Raw genomic sequence first — 18,057 nt, 5'->3', positions numbered from 1 at the left:
TTGTCGAATTAATCAAATACATATATAAATTAAACATAAAAATATCTTATTTTGCACATTTATTCCTAAAAATCTTTTAAATTGTCAATATGCTGCAAATATATATCTGATTAAATCATTGTCGAACTATAAAGTCTATAATTTAGACAAGAAAGCTATTTAAGATTGAGAATAAATTAACTTGGTTCATGGATGTATTGAGATTAAACCTTCCAAGTGCCTGTTGGGTTTAAACAAAATTTGGGGCCCCGTCGGTTAAGTATAATCTTGACGTTTATTGGACACAAAACAATCAAACTGCATGCAGACAAATATACAAAGAAACATAAATAGATTTTAATATTGAAACATTTTGTATTTTTGGTAATACATCAACGTTTTTTAAAATATTCATGAATTTGAATCTAAAGTCTGATTTGTTTATTTGTACTTTGTAAGTTTCAGGCTTTGGAAATTATAGTCATGAGAGAAGATGATCTGTTATACAGGATTCTAGGTTTTTATACAAACCACACTAACAGACACACAAAGAAGGGGACACACAGACAAACTTACATAATCAGGCATTTTAACGGACGGTAGTTGTTTTTAAAGGGATGGCAGACGTTTTTAAAGGGATGGTAGATGTTTTTAAAGGGATGGTTGATGTTTTTAAAGGGATGTTAGATGTTTTTAAAGGGATGGTAGATGTTTTAAAGGGATGGTAGATGTTTTTAAAGGGATGGTTGATGTTTTTAAAGGGATGGTAGATGTTTTTAAAGGGATGGTTGATGTTTTTAAAGGGATGGTTGATGTTTTTAAAGTGCCACTCTATATTCAAAAAAGTGGCAAGCTTGATTCACAAGAGTGCTTTTAAAATATCTATCTGAGCAATATTGGGAAGAAATCATCAAGTTTTAACTTTAAAATTGTTGAATTATATAAAAGTGAGGTTGTTTTCAAAGAGAAGCTTCAATGCAGAAGTTATACATTTTTAGATAGAAAAACAAGAATGTTTTCATTATAATTAAACATTCGTCTACTAGTCTATAATGCACTTGTAAACTACATAGTAAATTGTGATTTTTTATTTGTATTATCTCGTGCTTTGTAGTTGAATAAAAATATGAAATATGAAGCAAACACACTGAGATAAAAACAAACTGTATTTGACAGAGAAAAGATATCAGACTGACATAAACCAGAAAGAGCAAATTGGAGATTATACAATTTTTAGAAATCATGTTTGAATCAAAACGTATAAGGTTTCGGGTATGAATTTAAACCAAAAAAAAAATAAAATATATGTTAGAGGGGAATTTAGACAATATCTCGGTATGAATTTTTTCAGTCCCTTTCAGCCTGAAAGGGAGTTCAAAGTGTACAAATCATGTAAATGTTCACAAATTATATGCAGTAGAGTACATTCATACAGTATATTCTCTAGACTATCCATTTCAATTTCGATTTTTTTAAAGCTGTTAAATAAACTTTATGAAAATGAATTAGGTGAATAAAAAACATCATTTGATTTATAGTTATAATGAAAAATCATCGTTTGTAAAGTGAAAGGCATAGAGTAAATGATGATGTAAAATGATCATTGGTCAATTATGAAACCAGCCTATTTCATAATTTGGTTTTCTATTAAATGATATTCCAGGGCCCAAAGATTATATAGCACAAATATGTGAAGTACATCTGCAGTATGGAAACAGTACAACAAAATGGCCGTTTTACACTTTTTTCTAGTAAATTCCACTCTAATATATATTCTATTTTCTTTGATTTAAACAGACAAATCGTCGGTTTTTACTTTTCAATTGTGTCTACCAAAACTTCTAAATACAATTTTGCGTCACAACTCACTTGGACACATATATTCAGCTCAAAAAAGTCTCGCCATTAAAAAAAAACAGGTTTGACTTTGATTGGCTGCAGTGCCTTGGGCTTTAATTTTACCGCTCTAACTCACTTATGTTTTTCTGTAGCCCTTTTCTTGCATAATTTAGCACTAAGCGCACTAATTGTTTGCTTTGGTTTTTTAAACTATTCGGCAATATTCTCATAGATTTTTGCTTGAGAGCTTGGGACCTTTAAATCACAGTGGGATTTTTAAAATGGACCTTTAAGATATAGTTCAATTTAAGATATAGTTCAATTTAAGATATAGTTCAATTTAAGAAAAATTAAAACATTTTTTGTCCAAAAGACTTTATGATGTATTAGTATTTTCTCATTATTATTTTAAATTTCAAACTGAATTTGTGACAGTTTGATAAATAATAGATTGTTAGTGATGTGCGATATTTTGTTTCTTCTCGACTTCTCTGCAATATCTTATGTGTGAGATACAAACCATTGACTACCAGTGTGGACACCAATCCACTTTATGGTCGGTGAAAAGTTTGCTTCACTTGTTTGTAGATCTTGATTTTACTTCCGGTTTCCAAATCTTGATTATACTTCCGGTTTCCAGATCTTGATTATACTTCCGGTTTCCAGATCGTATTCAATGTTGATGGGTAACACTGTAAATGAGTGTGGGAATGAGTGTGTGAGAGAATCAATCAATCAATAGTTAACCCTACAGACAGTTAAACTTGGGAACCTTAGTTAAAGGGACTGTTAACATAATTTCATGTGTCTGATTCACAAAACATAATTCCATATGTCTGATTCACAAAACATAATTTCATGTGTCTGATTCACAAAACATAAGTTCATGTGTCTAATTCACAAAACAAAACACATGAAATTATGTTTTGTGAATCAGACACATGAAATTATGTTTTGTGAATCAGACAAATGGAATATGCCTCCTTATGTCAATGTTAAATATAATATCAGTACTTATTACGTGTGATTTAAATCAATTTCCCAAATCAATTTCTGTAAATATCAGACTTTGAACTACAAGATGCTGTTCTAATAACACATTGAATGAGTACTGATATACTTGGCAGCTCCAGTTATCAGCTAAAAAACCCAGTTACTTAATGAATAATGGATATAAATGTTATGATTTAGGTTAACCCTTCTCAACTGTTCTCTTACAAATGAACAAAGTGTTACTGTTGAAATTTTGTTTACTGATGAACAGGTCAAATTTTGATACAACTAATCACCAACCATATGATATAAAATTTATTGATAGGTTCATTGATTGATTGGAAAAGAAAACATTTACATATTGAAGATTAGATAACACTTACAGTTTTACAGAATATTCTTATTAATATCCAATCAACAGCATCTTATATACTGACGAACTGAGCATCTTATAGTTGGCAATTAATAAGAATATTCTGTAAAACTGTAAGTGTTATCTAATCTTCAATATGTAAATGTTTTCTTTTCCAATCAATCAATGAACCTATCAATAAATTTTATATCATATGGTTGGTGATTAGTTGTATCAAAATTTGACCTGTTCATCAGTAAACAAAATTTCAACAGTAACACTTTGTTCATTTGTAAGAGAACAGTTGAGAAGGGTTAACCTAAATCATAACATTTATATCCATTATTCATTAAGTAACTGGGTTTTTTAGCTGATAACTGGAGCTGCCAAGTATATCAGTACTCATTCAATGTGTTATTAGAACAGCATCTTGTAGTTCAAAGTCTGATATTTACAGAAATTGATTTGGGAAATTGATTTAAATCACACGTAATAAGTACTGATATTATATTTAACATTGACATAAGGAGGCATATTCCATTTGTCTGATTCACAAAACATAATTTCACGTGTCTGATTCACAAAACATAATTTAATGTGTCTGATTCACAAAACATAATTTCATGTGTCTGATTCACAAAACATAATTTCATGTGTCTGATTCACAAAACATAATTCCATGTGTCTGATTCACAAAACATAATTTCATGTGTCTGATTCACAAAACATAATTCCATAGGTCTGATTCACAAAACAGAATTCCATTTGTCTGATTCACAAAACATAATTTCATGTGTCTGATTCACAAAACATAATTTCATGTGTCTGATTCATAAAACATAATTCCATGTGTCTGATTCACAAAACATAATTCCATGTGTCTGATTCACAAAACACCTTAAAAAAATTTGTCGAATCAAGGATGACACTGACCTAAGTAAAGAATGAAGGGTACTGTTGTGAATCTGACATCACTTGAGAAATTACGTTTATAGTCCCTTTACATATTACATTATCAACTCAATAAAATCATTTTGTAACAGTTCATGTGCTATTCTTTGCTCATTATGTGATTGCATCAATTATATATAGATTAAATTCCCCACCCTTTACCATGCCCTTCTTTCGACCCCCCCCCCTTGCTAGTCTAAGGAATATACCCCCCCCCTTGCCTTTAATCAACTATGGTTGTTTTTACAGAAATTACGTCAGCTCTTCAGTCTGCAGGGTTCTCTTAAACCACTTTAGATTCTCTCCTCTCTCCAATTCTCTCCTTAATTCCTTCTCTCCTACTCTATTTCTCTCCGTCTCTTCTCTATCATCCCTCGACCTTGTACTCCTGGTTTAAATCTATCCCTCCCTTGAACCCCTGGTTTAAATCTATCCATCCCTTGAACCCCTGGTTTAAATCTATCCCTCCCTTGTACCCCTGGTTTAAATCTATCCCTCCCTTGTACCCCTGGTTTAAATCTATTCCTCTCTTGTACCCCTGGTTTAAATCTATCCCTCCCTTGAACCCCTGGTTTAAATCTATCCCTCCCTTGTACCCCTGCACTGGTTTAAATCTATTACTCCCTTGAACCCCCTGGTTTAAATCTATCCCTCCCTTGTACCCCTGGTTTAAATCTATCCCTCCCTTGAACCCCTGGTTTAAATCTATCCTTGTAACCCTGGTTTAAGTCTATCCCTCTCTTGTACCCCTGGGTTAAATCTATCCCTCTCTTGTACCCCTGGGTTAAATCTATCCCTCCCTTGTACCCCTGGTTTAAATCTATCCATGCTTATCCTAGTTTAACCTACGACCCCCCAAGTTGCATGTTGCTGAGTGTGAAATTTTACTCCATTTAAGGATTAATTGTAATTTAAACTCCAGCGCAATCTTTCTTTCTTTGTTTCTTTTCAAAGTTTTCATAGTTTTCTTAAATTCTGGATTATTTAAAGATTTATTGAAGCAACATTTGGCGGTGTTTTACAGGGTTCAATAAATCATTAGCATAAAAAGGTTTTGATTTATTATTGTAAGTATCTATCTATCTAACCACCTCTCTATGTATTTATCTTTTCTATTTAAATTTTTAAGATAATTTATTTGGTTACATTTTTGAAATTTCAAAATTTTTTGTTTTCTTCAATAGCTCTTAAATAACAGGAGTTAAGCTTGAAAACATTAAAGAAACATAAAATTTACAACAGCTTGAAGTACGCAAACTACCCCTTTTTTAAAATATCCCACTTTTTACTCTGCCCTTAACATCATGTTTATATTATAAACCATAGTTAATCAAACCAATCATTCATTCATTCATTTATTCATTCATTCATCCTAAAAATCTACATAAATAATACAAATCCGTCCCGTCGATACTTAATCTTCTCCCAGGCCTATAATCAGTCTCAATATATAAGGAATAAAATTATGAATGAACAAATTCTTTCATACCGACTTTATTATCTTTTTTGTGGTAACCAAAATCTGTTATCTTTTTGTATCTCAGTATCTCTTTATATTTGTATCTCTGTATATCTGTATCAATGTATATCTGAATCTCTGTATATATGTATCTCTGTATCTCTATATCTCTGTATCTCTGTATCTCTTTATATCTGTATCTCTGTAACTCTGTATCTCAGTATCTCTTTACCTCAGTATCTCTGTATCTCTGTATCTCTGTATCTCTGTATCTCTGTATCTCTGTATCTCTGCATCTCTGCATCTCTGCATCTCTGTTTATCTGTATCTCTTTATCTCTGTATCTCTTATCTCTGTATCTCTTTATATCTGTATCTCTGTAACTCTGTATCTCAGTATCTCTTTACCTCAGTATCTCTGTATCTCTGTATCTCTGTATCTCTGTATCTCTGTATCNCTCTCTATCTGTCTCTCTATCTGTCTCTCTATCTGTCTCTCTATCTGTCTCTCTATCTGTCTCTCTATCTGTCTCTCTATCTGTCTCTCTATCTGTCTCTCTATCTGTCTCTCTATCTGTCTCTCTATCTGTCTCTCTATCTGTCTCTCTATCTGTCTCTCTATCTGTCTCTCTATCTGTCTCTCTATCTGTCTCTCTATCTGTCTCTCTATCTGTCTCTCTATCTGTCTCTCTATCTGTCTCTCTATCTGTCTCTCTATCTGTCTCTCTATCTGTCTCTCTATCTGTCTCTCTATCTGTCTCTCTATCTGTCTCTCTATCTGTCTCTCTATCTGTCTCTCTATCTGTCTCTCTATCTGTCTCTCTATCTGTCTCTCTATCTGTCTCTCTATCTGTCTCTCTATCTGTCTCTCTATCTGTCTCTCTATCTGTCTCTCTATCTGTCTCTCTATCTGTCTCTCTATCTGTCTCTCTATCTGTCTCTCTATCTGTCTCTCTATCTGTCTCTCTATCTGTCTCTCTATTTGTATCTCTATCTGTCTCTCTATCTGTCTCTCTATCTGTCTCTCTATCTGTATCTCTATCTGTACCTCTATCTATAGATCTATTTGTCTGTCTGTCTATCTTTCTTCCCAGCTAAATCACGGTTTTTTGCTTACATGTAAATTGTACAATGATCATGTTTGCTTCAATTTTTTTCTTATATATTATGGATACATCTATGTTTAGTATATTGTAGAATCCCTAACCTTGCATCGTCACCTATTTTTGTGATATATAGAAACCCTTTGATGTGCACTGGCCGCGTTCCTCTCCCTATTCATCACACGTGCTATATTCTGACAGTCTAGTTAACCGCTCTAAACTTAGGACTGGGGAACGTTTTGTTAACAGCCAACAGATGCGATTAAATAACGACAAAAAACGTTAATTTTGAAAACAATTGAAAATTACCGTTTATAAAAATAAAAATAACGGAGACTCTCTTTAATTTTTCTACTTAAAATTGTGCACTTATAGAAAATAAAAAAATAAACTTTTTCGTGTTTTGATGTTTTTGAATGTTGTCTTCTGAGTTTTTCCTGCTCAGGTGTTTATTTATATTTTACATAATTATTACATGAAATAATCATTAAGAATTTCTTAAATTTTGACCGTGAACGCCGTGAATATAGAATAAACATTTGCAAAAAAAATCGGAAAAATCTTTAACTGAAGAACGTTAAGTTTTAGCTAAGAACGAAAGGATACCTTTTAATATTTTTTATAACCATAAAATATGGCTCAAATAAAAATGTGCAAATCGCCATTGATTAATTTAAATAAAACCGATTCTCAAAATCATCACTCCAAAATAGACAATCGATGAGGATTTTTAGGACTGCATTTGCACTCTTGCTGAACAAATATGCACCGTAAAAACGTATTAGAGGTCTCAATGAATCCTAATCTTTTTTTCAATAATACTGCAATCCCAGTTCAACTACCAAACATTGCCGGTCAGCGCTTTAACCATGCCTAAATAGTTTTATGAATGCAGTCAACATCATTAATCTGTTCTTAAAAAAGAGTCTGCCAAAACCCTTAGGCTGTTTTGAAACCAAAATGCATTTTCAGAGATTACACAATTAAGAAAACGGCTTGTCGGTGTGTTTTATTATGGAATCTTTAAAGTAAAAGACAAACCTACTGTTTTGAATATGGGGGATAAGGCAGTGGTTTTACTGCAAAAAATGGAATGGAATGGTGATTGTACCTAAGTATGTGGAGAGGATCAAGAACTGGCCTATACTACCTCAGTGGCACCTCTGAATAAATATGAAAATGGGAATTGAGAATTACAAGAAGGTTAAGGAGAGTCAACCACAAGGGTTAACCATACTCGTTTGTAGAATTAAAAATTACAAGAGGAGTTAGGAGAGACAACCACAAGGGTTTAACACACTCGTTTGTAGAATAGAGAATTAGGAGAGACAAACAAATGGGTTAAACATACTCGTTTGTAGAATTGAGAATTAGGAGAGACAAACATAAGGGTTAACCATACTCGTTTGTAGAAATTAAAATGGATCTTAGAGACAAACAAAAATTATCCTTTACAGAAAGTCATGGAAGCTGTAAAAAGAGGGGAGAGGCACCCTCTTTTGAAGAAAGGAAAATCTGCCCCAGATACCAATGTATATTTAAAAAGATACCCTCACCTGTATGTGAAGAATGAGATTCTGTACTTAAAGAAAACTAAAAAAGATAAGGAAACAGAGTAAAGAAGACGCACGAAACTTGAGGACAACTGATTAGATCAGATGAAATTTCTACTCTGGGTTCCTGGACTTCAAAGTTGCCACTTTTTAAAACAACGCTGCAAGAAACCAAACTCCTGAAACATCTATATACTTGAAGAAACCAAAGGAGTTGGAGAATATGGTAAAGTGCCCACAGCTGTTTTCAAGATCAATGCGGCAACCACTAAACCACTGGAGTAAAATGTAGGTATAAAAATGCATGTTTTTTCCAAAAAAAAGATAAACGAATTTTTTTAAATGTTGCGAAAAAGGTGTAAAACCAAAAAGTATCTGAAGGTAGTTAGGCAGAAGAAATTGTTATTGCTTAAATTAAAACTACTACTATATTTTGAAAAAAGATTTGCTAAACTCACAATTTAGATACTATAACACGAATTTTAAACTGTTTTTCTCACTACGTACATCAGTTCCAACTGCCATGTAAAATGGTAGTAACTTTTGATTTTCCAAAAATTCGATATATCGATTCTTCTCTTTGAAAAAAACAGTAGTAACTTTTTTGATTTCAAAGATAGAATTTAAATACTATTGATTTCAAAGATAGAATTTATATACTGTCTATACCTCGAATTTTTTTTTCACTACGTGCATCAGTTCCAACTGCCATGTAAAATGTAGGGTTTCCACGAAACAGTTAATTCTCTTGCGCAACAGTTGCGTGGTTTTTCACGAAATGACTTTTTTGCAAGGAATTTTGACTGGAAACCCTAGTAAAATGGTAGTAACTTTTGATTTTCCAAAAATTCAATATATCAGTTTTTTCTTTGTAAAAAAGGTGGTAACTTTTTTAGAGTTAGAGATACGTTTTCAGGATTAGTTTTTTTAAAATCATTTAATAATTACAACGAAAAATAAAGTAAAAATTATACAGTAATCTAATTAGATGGTTCGGAATATATTTCTCAAAAGAATCTTGTCAATAAATCAATGCTAATATCGATTATTTTGTTTGTGTTATTATATTGAATTTCCAATCTTCTTTGAATTTATTCGCAGATTTCTTCAAATTCTTCAAATGTCGTCTTTTCAATAATGATTCTAGAAAATCTGCGAAAACCTTTGTGAATAATGAGAAACCAGAATAATGAGATAATAGAAACTAATAATTGAACAACATTACTTATTTTCGATGATATAATTGATTTTTATTTTCTCAAAATGTTCCTAAACACGACGTCTGTAGTTTATTGTAGAACTTTTTTACATTTTATGTCTTAGTTATTTAATAATTTAAAAAAACTAATTCTGAAAACGTATCCACTCCAAAGTAGGAGTTTTGAACGTCGAATTTTTGCTCAAACTCGGGATTTACAGATCTTTTAAAAGTTTAATATGTCTCAAATGAATCCGAAAGAAGTTTTCCACAACACTGCATACTCAGTTCAACTTCCTTACATAGCCGGTCACTCCCTTTAAGAGAGATAACAATAACTAACAAGAAATACTACTCTAAAAAAGAACATTGAAACTACTTGCAGTATCCTGCAAGAAAAATTAGAATTCTTTAAAAATAGATCAATAATAAGAGCAGGAAATAAAATAATAATTCTCCATTTATTCGAATAATATGATAGTAATAATGTTAGTGTACAAAGTTCAATCTATAATATTTGTTTTTATATTGTTTTTAGATAAATAAATAATGTATTATTAAGACTTCCGCTACCCTGCACTTAAAGATAGGGCTTGGCACAATCCAACTTTTTCTTGCCGTTTCGTAAACGGTTTGTTCCAACCGAAAAAAAAGACGAAAAAATCAGTTATCCACTAATTTTAAAAGTGAGAACCGAATGCTCGTCTCGTTAATGGCATTTCCGTTTTTTTAAATTATCGTTACTTCAGAATCTCAATTTTTTTCATGCCGTTAACGGAAAATTTTCAACAACCAATAATGGTTCTAGCGGCGAAAAAAATTTCGTTAACAGTTTATAATAACAGAAGACAACACTTAAAAGCATCAAAACAGGTAATTTTAATTGTTAACGGAACTTTCCCATTGAGGGATGGAACCCCGGGACGCCATGAGCCTCTCCAATGCAGACAAGAGCCTCCCAGATTTGCTTAAGTCATAACTTAAGTCTAAAAGTCGTTTTCATATTTCAGAGTTTTCTGGTTCTCACTCTATTTATATACTTTGCTCGTCTGTTTGTTTGTCAGTTTGTATCCAATAAACGTCAAAACCAACCGAGCCAAAAATTTGTGAGGCAACTCACATGGCTCAAGGGAAGGTTTGAAACTGGTTTAAAAATTTGTGCGGGAAAAATGTCGAAATTTATTATTTTTTCATTCACCAATTTGAAGCCTAGTTTTTATAACCTCTTTTTCATATGGTTCATTTCATCCCATCCTAATCAAATACGGAGGGGGAGGGGGGGGGGGCTAGCCTATCCAATGACCCTCTTGAAAATTAAAAACTAATTATTCAGAAAACATTGCGGGGAAAGTGAAAACTGTAACTGTAAAATAGTCATGATGAACGAGATGAACTATACTAAAATATTTGTGAATATATAATTATAAAATCGCTCATTCAATGTATGTCAACTAATAGGTTTTAACTTTTTATGTTTTCTTTCTATGTCTAACATTGTGTTAAAAGTTTGTTGTTTACGAAATGGAACTGGAAATTTTACGGTTTACATTATGTAAACCGGAAAAAATTTCCGGTTTACGAAATGGTAACTGGAAATTTTACGGTTTTCATTCCGTAAACCGGAAAAATTTCCAGTTTACGTCACACAAACCATATAAACATTCCGGTTTCCATTTTATCCGGAATTATCCCGGAATTCCGGTTTACACATCAAATTTCCGGAGTAGAAATTTGTTCCGGAAAAATGGAAACCCTAAATATACAATATATGCACAAATATATGTTAGTATTCAATTGGGAAAGTTTAGTTTAAAAACTAAACAAAAATTCAGACATCTATAAAAACTATGCATCAATTTTCAATTTTAAAATTTTTAATTTCTGTTTTATTAATTTTTGTCCCTCAATTTGTAGATTTTGTAACTAAAAGTAACCAATTGAGAGCAGAAGAATCATAACTTAATTGTATGACAATTTTTGAATAAACCTGCAGTTGTTTGATTCTGTGCTGATACGGATCAATTTTGGTCAATTTGCAATAACTTATTTTGCGTAAAAATTTTAGTTTAGGTTTAGGTTAAATACTAAACAGATTAGATACAATTTAGGATCAACCCGACATCAGGGATTAATAAATGAAAATTGATCTGTCTGAGTATTTATTAGTTGTGTTCTTACAGAATACAGAAAAAGTCCAACTTATCACAAGCAATAAGCAGCCCCCCCCCCCCCTCCCATATTACACTTTAATTTGAATATTGATTTTTAGTTCTACAAATTATTATAAAATATCCCATATCAACAGACAAGAGCTCAGTAAGTCTCTAAACACTCCCAACAAACAATAATAATAATAATAATAAAAGTAACTCATTTGTAACTGATATATATCTATGGGGGCCTTAGTTAAATATTCAATATATGCACAAATGTATGTTATTATTAATTCAACGTTTAGATTAAATACTAAACAGATTAGATACAATTTAGGATCAACTCAACAGCAGGGATTTATTATTCATAATTGATCTGTCTGAGTATTTATTAGTTGTGTTCTTACAGAATACAGAAAAAGTCCAACTTATTGCAAGCAATAAGCAGCCCCCCCCCCTTCTATATTACTCTTTAATTTGAATATTGATTTTCAGTTCTACAACTTATTATAAAATATCCATTGTCAACAGACAAGAGCTCAGTAAGTCTCTAAACACTATGATGGAAGCTGGTCCAATGAATGTCCCAACACCTGTAAAAAATGGTTTCTTCGCCACATCAAGTCAAACCTGGGGAAGGATTCTGAAAGGGACTGTAGGCTTAATTTTAAGCAACCCTACGTTGACAGTGTGGCATGTTTGATTCACAACGGTATCTTTAATAGCTTTTTTAATCAAGAATAGTTTTTGTAAAATGAATATTAAAATTGTGGCTTCAGCATTCTTCAGAAGCAATGGATGAATTATCAGAAGTGAACACTTTTTAAGCCAAAACAACGCTAGCTTTCACATTATTGATCAAATTAAGGTTTAAAAAGTACCGTTTTGAATCGGATCCACCACTTTTCAGATGGTGCTTCACTTAAAATCACGCCAACAGTCTCTTTAAAGGTCTAGAGTATACAGGATTTATTTTCGGAAACTACTGGATTGGAAGAATCCTGGCCTTTCTCTTTACTGCCTTACATTTAGGAAAATAAATAAAATAAAAAAGTTGATTTAAGAGTACACAATCATATTTGTGTATGGAACAAAACGGCCATATCAAACAATGGTTTAAACTTTGTGCCTTATGACCAAGTCAGAAATAAAATTCCTTTGTGAAATAAAAAATAAAGGAATAATGTTTTTGCCACAAACTTTTTTGATTTTCTAATCTCTATATCTTTAGAAAACAATATCATAGACCTTAGATATTAGAAACTGTAAATTCTGTTAGATCAATTAGTCTTAAGTTTTAAAAATTAAAGGTTTACACCATAAGGTTGTAAAAATATAGTGGCAAAGACTCAACTTTAAACTTTGGTATTTCAAACTTAAATTATTTTATCTAACAGAATTCATGGCTTGAAAAGTATAAGTTCTATATGAATTAAGTTGAAAAAATAAAGAGATTATATATGTAGAAAATCAGAGTAAGAAACTGGTCAAGAAATAGGTGCATTGTAAATTGTATAAATTTATCTCTGTCTGACTTAGAGAGCTCATTTTTAGATTTGAGTGTGGTTATAGGGCCCACCTACAAGTCTAATTTGATCTGAGCTGAAAACTTTAGAATGGTGGATATCGAGATTAATGCGTGATCCTCTCTTTTTCATAATATCGAGACTCATCTAATCTTATCCTGAAAAGTGTATAAAATTCAACGAAGCTGATAATTGGAAATTTTGTGCGCCATTTAAGATTATATACAGAAATGGGAGGAACTCTCTAATTTTTTATTTTTCTCTACTTTATCCAAGAAAGAACGGGTTAAGAAGAAAATCAAAAGTGTGTGCAGTGGATACTCAGATTAAGTAATCGGGATTAAGGATAAATCATTCTAAAGTTTTCAGCTCTGATTTGTAATTTTCTAAAGTATTTCTGAAAAAAAATTTAGTATGTGAGCTAAATCTGATTTGATTTAAGTGCATCTGTAAAAATTAAACTATTTATTTATTTCTAAAAAGGATATTCTTGTTGGGTAATTTGGGAAGCATTTAGCTTAGACATCAGTAGTTTGTCAGTATGTCTTGATGTTCGTGTAGTCGTTTTCGAAATTCTAAGCATGTCAATGAGTTTTCTGCTTGGTTATGTCAAGAAACATACTAAAGAATGTTATGAAGAAGGTCAAAGACCAAGAAAACTCTTGATGCTGATTATGTTTGGTATAATTTGTTTGATATTATTAGGAATGGAGGTATAACACGATGATTTTTTGAAATTATTTTTAAATAGAGGGAGGGGAGGGAAGGGGGGATGATATTTCAAAAAAATTTCACTCCTTTATATGTATCTATAATGTTTTCTTTTATGAATTGTAAATCAGATAATTACACTGTATAATTGGCCTGGATTGCTCCTGCTAATGAATTTAATAATGCAAGTATTCCTTGTATTTAATTCTATGACTGGATTGGTAATATTTGGATCTGCTGTTACTGGATTTCTATCAAGAATGGAGAACATTGAAATAAATTCTAAGAATGCACTTATGGTGGGAGAAAAGTGTTTGCAAGAATTTCGCCGGCTTAAAAAGGGGTTTGGACCATATTTGCTTGCTGTATTTTCAGTCCATACTTTGGAACTTATAATTGTTGTATATTTGGCTGTTTACGGGGTGAAAGCTGGAGTTCCCATTTTTATCATAGTTTGGTTTCCAGCTTTTATTTTGTTCACAAGTTTGCCATTATTGTACATAGTCTTACTAGCTGAAGATGCGTATTCAAGATTCCAGAATATTTCAGCAATTCTCAGGTTTGTCGGTTCACTTAACGGGACTTTAAGCGTAATTTAAAGTGACCTTTCAAGTCAGTTCAAGTCATTTTTGTAGGGAAACCACTATTGAAAATAAACAGCTTTCAAAATTATAAACTTTTCTATCTAGTTCATGCTTGATCAGACAAAGCTGTTAAAGGTGCCGTTGTGAATCGGACATTGCCAACTTTTAATGGAGGGTCACTTGAATTTACGCTTACAGTCCCTTTAATAAACAAGATAATTTGTCTTTTCTGCTTTTTAATTTTGAATACACCAAATTTCTTGATCAGATTGGACATAATTCTGATTCTAATTAATCATCAAATCCCTGTGGAGAAAATTGAGAGTTCAAAAAGAAGTAAAAATCAAACCGTCCCTGGGGCTAACTATTGTATTCTAACTTTTTCTTCTTGGGATTTTCTTGCTGATGAAGCTAGTTGACACATGGCCGGCGTTAATTTGCTCTCTAGGTGGGGGCTTAGCACCTGATGGGACCTGGACCCCCTCTGTTTACACCTACCTTCGCTAGTTAATATAACTAACAATGTTTTAAATATTATAATATTTGAACAATAGGACTGCTTGCATCAGGGAGACCTCTGATGTAAAGATGGATTACTTGCTACTCATTCAACAGATTCAACAAGAGGTATTTTTTTCAAACTTTACACCTTCTTGACTTGTTAGAAATAGTACAGTGATAACCAGAAAACAATGGAATAGGAAGACGACGTTATTAAATCACTAATTTAGTGAAATGAGTCTGTTTACACTGCACAATTGCCGCATCTTATGCTCATTGGACTTTTTAAAGTTATAACTTAAAGGGAGTGTTCGCGAAAATGAAAGGGGATATAGGCTTACGGCAAAAAATAAGCGCTTTTGATCACTATTAATCTTGCTTCTTCTGTTGCGTCCAAATAGGTTATCAAGTACTTGACAATCTATTAGGTTGCGTCTATCAGGAGAAAATTGTTAAAAACGACTCATGCTGAAGAACGTAGCATCCATACAAATTTAGAAAGTTGCAACATTCAACTCGGATCGTAAAATAATCAGTTTAATTCCAAACAAATCATTCAGATATTACAACCAAAAGTCATCGATTATTTTTCGACGCATTTGTATATAGTTAACATTTCATAATATTTTTGATTTTTATTTTTTAAATAATATTTCACTGGCGCTGGATTTTTGAACATTCCTGGAAAATATGAAAATGTCGTCCTCATTATCAAAAATCCTCGAAACAGGAATAAATGTTTTCAAAAGTAACTATCAAATCATAAAAAATAAAAATATTATGAAATATCAACTATATACGAATGCGTCGAAAAATAATCTATGACTTTTGGTTGTAATATCTGAATAATTTGTTTGGATTAAATTGATTTTTTATGATCCGAATTGAATATTTCTCCTGATAGACGCAGCAGATAGAAGTAAGATTAGCAGTGATCAAAAGTGCTTATTTTCACCGTAAGCCTATACCCCTTTCATTTTTCGCGAACTCTCCCTTTAAGTCTAAAAGTCGGCTTCCTAATCCAGAGTTCTCAGGTTATCACTGTAATTGAAAAGACCTTTTGGTAAATTAATTTCTTTTAATTTTGACATTGTTAACAAAGGAATTTAACTATTCATGAATAAAAAAGAAAGAGGAAAAAAACACAATTATACAAAATATTTAATTTGATACTTTTTCAGTGTTTTTGATGTTTTTGAATCTCATCTTCTAGTTTTTTCCCGCTTTACATGCTTTAAACGATTTGAAAAATATTTTAATTAACGCAGTTAATAAAATGAGATTCATAGCAATCGGTAACTTAAAAAAAACAGAAAATACCATTAACGAACTGATCGTTGAGTAATTGTTTCGATTAACCCTATAACGAACGGAAAGTCTAAACGTGCGCGCAGCCCCATATCCTATGCATAAAATTAATGCAAAGTTAGTATCCATCAGGTGACAAAATATTACAAATATTGCCGCATTTTCCAATTTTCTTCAATTCTAAGATCTTAATACTACACTGAGTCAAGTTCCATAAATCTGTGAACTTTGTGCTGAAATTTTAGTCATAAAATTTTTGTATGTCTTCTGTTAAAAGGAAAAGAGTAAGTGAATACAAAATAAAAAAAATTGTTCTAGGAGATTTAAAAATAGATTGTTTACACTATCGTTAAGAAAAGCTAAAAAATGCGTTGTTTGTCGCTTGTAAATCTGCATGTAAATTCAAGGAATTTTAATATCAAAGTCAATAATCAAATTATGTTTATAATTCAGTAACTTATTTCGAATTCAACAATTATTCCACCTTTTCTTTTTTCAAACAAGCTTCCCTGTAAAACTCATCTCAAAATTTAGGAAACATTTTCTGGATGTGAATTCTTTCTGATTGAGAAATCAACCTTACTATCTGTTCTTGGTACTATTGTAACTTACTCAATTGTACTCCTTACTTCAGCTTAGAGTACAGTTCTTGTACTATTGGAACGTATTCAGTAGTACGCCTTACTTCAGGATAGAGTATGTACTTTGTACTTGGTACTATTGTAACATATTCAGTAGTACTCATTACTCCTGGATAAAGTACACTGATATATGTACTTTGTACTATTTTAACATATTCAGTAGTACTCATTACTTCAGCATAGAGCACACTGATATATGTACTTTGTACTATGATAACATATTCAGTGGTACTCATTACTTCAGCATAGAGTACACTGATATATGTACTTTTTACTATTTTAACATATTCAGTAGTGCTCATTACTCCAGCATAGAGTACACTGATATATGTACTTTGTAATATTTTAACATATTCAGTAGTACTCATTACTTCAGCATAGAGTACACTTATCTATACTTGGTACTATTGTTACCTATTCAGTTATACTCCTTACTTCAAGATAAAGTACACTTTGTTATCTGTACTTTTTACTATTACTTTAGACTAAGAAACAAACAGTGTTCTGCTGATAAAAATTTAATTTGGTACATTGAAATTGTCAATTACAAAGGAATTGATTCTTTGGCTACAAACTATGATTTTCTAACTCCTATATCTTTGCAACCCAATTTGTCGAAGTCCTTAAATTATTCTGATAGATCAAATCATCTTAGTTTGATATATCAAAGGTTTACACCATCAAGTTGTGAAGATTCAGGGATTAGAAAACCTGCAAGTTTTGTGACAAAGACTCAATTCCTTTAGACTTTTATACTATATAATAGTTTTTTTCTGATTCTAATCGTTTATGTAAGTTTAAAAACATTTAATTTAGTTTAGCATGGTTTTCAATAATCCGTTTTATTCAGTTTAAATATGCTCGTTAAACGCTGCATTTAAATATAGTATGTATTGAAGTTCTAAATTGAGCATTCACAACACGCTATTAAATTATATATTATCGAAGTTCTAAATTGAGCATTCAAAGTCCTTTATACTTTAATTGAAAATTTATGAAAAATAGTTTCCTTTTAACTAAAAAGAAAACTTGTATTTTTTATTGTTTATGATAAAATAGAAAACTGTAAAGACGACATTAAAGCAAAAATATTCATTGGACTATTTAAAGACAAAACTTAAGTCTAAAAGTCGTCTTTATATTTGTGCATGGTTCTCGTTGTATTTATTGACCCAGTCAAAGGTAGAGCCAGAGCTGGAATATTTTA

General features: G+C 31.6%; 1 protein-coding gene across 1 annotated transcript; it reads left to right on the top strand.

The window, feature by feature from the left end:
• The first annotated feature begins 13,595 nt into the window (after window positions 1–13,595).
• Window positions 13,596–17,343, top strand: LOC111702096 (uncharacterized). Its single transcript, XM_023473664.1, has 4 exons — window positions 13,596–13,818; window positions 13,948–14,375; window positions 14,955–15,027; window positions 16,744–17,343. The coding sequence occupies exons 1-4, from the start codon at window positions 13,687–13,689 to the stop codon at window positions 16,846–16,848; spliced, it is 738 nt and encodes a 245-aa protein (XP_023329432.1). The 5' UTR covers window positions 13,596–13,686; the 3' UTR covers window positions 16,849–17,343.
• Window positions 17,344–18,057: the final 714 nt, after the last annotated feature.

Source organism: Eurytemora carolleeae, unplaced genomic scaffold, assembly GCF_000591075.1.
Source record: "Eurytemora carolleeae unplaced genomic scaffold, Eaff_2.0 scaffold53, whole genome shotgun sequence".
NCBI lineage: Eukaryota > Metazoa > Arthropoda > Copepoda > Calanoida > Temoridae > Eurytemora > Eurytemora carolleeae.
The sequence above is the reverse complement of the archived record's forward strand: the minus strand, read 5'-3'. Positions and strand labels throughout refer to the sequence as shown.

Excerpts from the sequence above, each read along its gene's own strand:
- LOC111702096 (XM_023473664.1), top strand. The coding sequence starts at position 13,687 with ATGTCAATGAGTTTTCTGCTTGGTTATGTCAAGAAACATACTAAAGAA. Across the intron at positions 13,819-13,947 it reads TGATATTATTAGGAATGGAG|ATAATTACACTGTATAATTG; the intron begins GTATAACACGAT and ends ATTGTAAATCAG. Across the intron at positions 14,376-14,954 it reads AATATTTCAGCAATTCTCAG|GACTGCTTGCATCAGGGAGA; the intron begins GTTTGTCGGTTC and ends TTTGAACAATAG.